Source organism: Vicia villosa, linkage group LG1 (genome assembly GCF_029867415.1).
Source record: "Vicia villosa cultivar HV-30 ecotype Madison, WI linkage group LG1, Vvil1.0, whole genome shotgun sequence".
Taxonomy (NCBI): domain Eukaryota; kingdom Viridiplantae; phylum Streptophyta; class Magnoliopsida; order Fabales; family Fabaceae; genus Vicia; species Vicia villosa.
This window is the reverse complement of record NC_081180.1, coordinates 166577630-166580986: the sequence shown is the minus strand read 5'-3', so window position 1 is coordinate 166580986 and position 3357 is coordinate 166577630. Positions and strand designations below refer to the sequence as shown.

General features: G+C 42.0%; 1 protein-coding gene across 1 annotated transcript; it reads right to left on the bottom strand.

Annotated features, from left to right (window-relative positions):
* Nucleotides 1-1371: 1371 nt before the first annotated feature.
* Nucleotides 1372-1824, bottom strand: LOC131658896 (uncharacterized). Its single transcript, XM_058928147.1, has one exon. It carries the CDS (start codon nucleotides 1822-1824, stop codon nucleotides 1372-1374), a length of 453 nt encoding a protein of 150 aa, XP_058784130.1.
* Between the last annotated feature and the right edge of the window lie 1533 nt (nucleotides 1825-3357).

Sequence of the window (3357 nt, the reverse complement as noted above, 5' to 3'; positions counted from 1 at the left end):
ATCATTTATTGTGGTGTTAATGGTAAAATGAACTTCGGTGGGAATTTCCACACTCGCTTCATGACAAAGACCCATGATCAGCCCCGGGTAAAAGAGATTCCCGGCTTTCCCCCCATGAATTGTTCCACTTGTAGCAATCTTTCTCAGTTCATTTGCAATTATGTAAGCTACATCCACCGTTTGTCCATCCAAAATGAATGCTAGTAAATAGCCCGCTTATAGTGGGATGGTGGTGGTGTGAGTACGTGGTCGGATATTATTCAACAAAACTGCAAGAGCTGCTCGGGCAGTCGAAGTAAAATCCTCCCTTCTCCAATTCTTGGGTAACCCTTGTTCATTCAGCATGTAGCTTTTGCCTTGAACACACAACTTAGAATTTGCCCAATCAAAATCCAAACTGCATTCTTGGAGCTTTGTTCGGTAGTCACACTTTTCCCCTTCCCTTAAAGTTAGAGGATTTCCCAAAAAGGTGTTGATTGCGTTTCTATTGAAGGTAATTGTTCTCCCCCGAACTTTGGTCCGGTAGTGGTACGCGGTTCCCTCTACAGTTTGAATGGCATTGGCGTAAAACTCACGCACAATGTCGTAGTTTATCTCACAAACCGGTTGACATAATTTTTGCCACTTCCTACTCTCAATGATCTCCACAATCTTGGCATATTTTCCAGTCGGTGAAAATTGCACTAGCCTTTCCGCCACAATGGTTCGATTAATGAGGGAGTTGTATCGCTCCTCACATTCCTCGTTTGAAAACTTGTTCACACTCCGCAAAACTCTTGGTGGTATTTGAGTTGTGGTCTTGACTCGCTTAGACATCTTGATTAAGAGTGCAAGAGTGATTAGAGTGAGGATTGGGTGTGAGTTTGTGAGTGTAGGTTCTGTTTGAGGGAGGAAGTGAAGGAGATAGGGTTTTTTGCTTTTGTGAGAGATAATGAAAGGAAAGAGTAAAGAAAAGGAAATAAATGATAAAAGAGAAAACTTTAAAAAGAACAAGAGACCTCTGAGTTCCGTAAGCTACGCGGCGCACAAAATGGACGCGGCGCGTACTGAATGCAGTTTTGAAAACATGGCATTTTGCCACTTGGTTCGCGGCGCAAACTTGTAGACGCGACGCGTACTGAATGTAATTTTGAAAACATGTGGTTCTGCCACTTAGTTCGCGGCGCGAACTAGGGGACGCGGCGCGTCCTTAGCAGGCTTTTTGAAAATCAACAGTTTAAACAATGTTCCACAGGATTTCAACGGCACACGCACATTACGAAACCAGTAAATAAAGAAAACAACAAAGATAAAAGTAAGACTTACAACGTTGGGTTACCTCCCAACAAGCGCTTTGTTTAACGTCGTTTGAGCTCGACGGTCCATGATGATTCAAGCTTCGATAAGCGAAATTACGCTTACCTCTCGATTGAAATCACCACCATGATACACCTTCAGTCTTTGCCCATTTACCGTCCAGTTGGCCTTAGTCTTTGGGTCCTCCACAACAATTGCTCCATAATTCCGAACTTCCCTTACTACGAACGGTCCCGACCATTTCGATTTTAATTTGCCCGGAAAAAGTTTCAGCCTAGAGTTGAAGAGGAGTACCATTTGTCCTTCATGAAATTCTTTTGACCTCACTTTACCATCATGATACTTTTTCACTTTTTCTTTGTAAAGTTTATTCAAGTGGTAAGCGGTATCTCTTAATTCTTCAACTCTATGAAGCTGATCTTTCCGTTTTAACCCGGCTAAATTGGAATCAAAGTTTAAAAATTTGAGAGCCCAAAGTGCTCTATGTTCCAATTCAACCGGCAAATGGCAAGTCTTACCATAGACCATTTGGAATGGTGTCAAACCTATTGGAGCCTTAAGTGCAGTGCGATATGCCCACAAGGCTTCATCCAACTTTGTAGACCAATCTTTCCGCGCACTTGAAACGGTTTTCTCAAGAATCCGTTTAATTTCCCTATTAGAGACTTCGGTCTGACCATTAGCTTGAGGATGGTAAGGAGTGGTGGTTTTGTGCTTGACACCATAATGTTATAACACTTTTTCCAGTGGTGCATTACAAAAATGAGAACCACCATCACTTACCAAAACTCTAGGCGCACCAAAACGGGAAAATATGTTTTTCTTTAAAAATTTGATTACCGTTTTGGAGTCGGCCTTAGGTGAAGCACTTGCTTCAACCCATTTGGACACATAGTCAACCGCAACGAGAATATATTCATTACCAAGAGACGGAGGAAATGGGCCAACGAAATCAATACCCCAACAATCAAATACTTCAACTTCCAGCATGTTGGTTAGTGGCATTTCATCTCGTTTGCCTATTCCCCCACTTCTTTGACATTGATCACAACTTTTAGCGTGTTCATGGGCATCTTTAAATAATGACGGCCAATAAAATCCCGATTGAAGGACTTTCGTGGCTGTACGTAAATCGCTATAATGCCCTCCGTATGGAGAGTTGTGACAATGCCAAAGAATGTCTTTGGACTCTTCACTCGTGACACACCTTCTCAAAATGTTGTCCACTCCTACCTTGAAAAGGTATGGATCATCCCACACATATTGCTTGGCATCGGACAAGAACTTCTTTTTTTGATTACTAGTGAGGTCTTCCGGTATCAAACCGGTTGCCTTAAAATTTGCAAAATCGGCAAACCAAGGCCTCACTTGTATCGCATAGAGTTTCTCGTCCGGGAACTCCTTTCGCACCTCACTTTCTTTCATTGTCACATCTATATTGACCAAACGAGAGAAATGGTCCGCTACCAAATTTTCGGACCCTTTTTTATCACGGATCTCTAAGTCAAATTCTTGCAGCAAAAGAATCCATCGAATTAATCTTTGCTTAGAGTCCGGTTTGGTCAACAAAAATTTGATAGCCGAATGGTCCGTGTAGACAACAACTTTTGATCCGATCAAATAAGCTCTAAATTTTTCCAATGCGTACACTATGGCTAGTAATTCTTTTTCCGTTGTGGCATAGTTTACTTGTGCTTCGTTCAAAACCTTACTAGCATAGTGAATAGCATGAAAAACTTTGGACCTTCTTTGACCCAAAACAGCCCCGACCGCGTAATCGCTAGCATCACACATAAGTTCAAAATCAATTTTCCAATTTGGTGCAACGATTACGGGTGAGGTGACCAACTTTTCTTTTAGCTCTTGAAAAGCTTTTAAACATGATTCATCAAAGTTAAATGTCATACCTTTGTTGAGCAAGTTGCTCAATGGCTTGGCTATCTTTGAAAAGTCTTTAATGAACCTCCTATAGAAACCCGCATGACCAAGGAAGCTTCGTACTCCCTTGATGTTGACTGGAGGGGGCAGCCTCTCGATCACCTCTACTTTGGCCTTGTCAAC

What these genes read in the sequence shown, in the direction of transcription:
- LOC131658896 (XM_058928147.1), bottom strand. Translation starts at nt 1,824, where the DNA reads ATGGTCTATGGTAAGACTTGCCATTTGCCGGTTGAATTGGAACATAGA.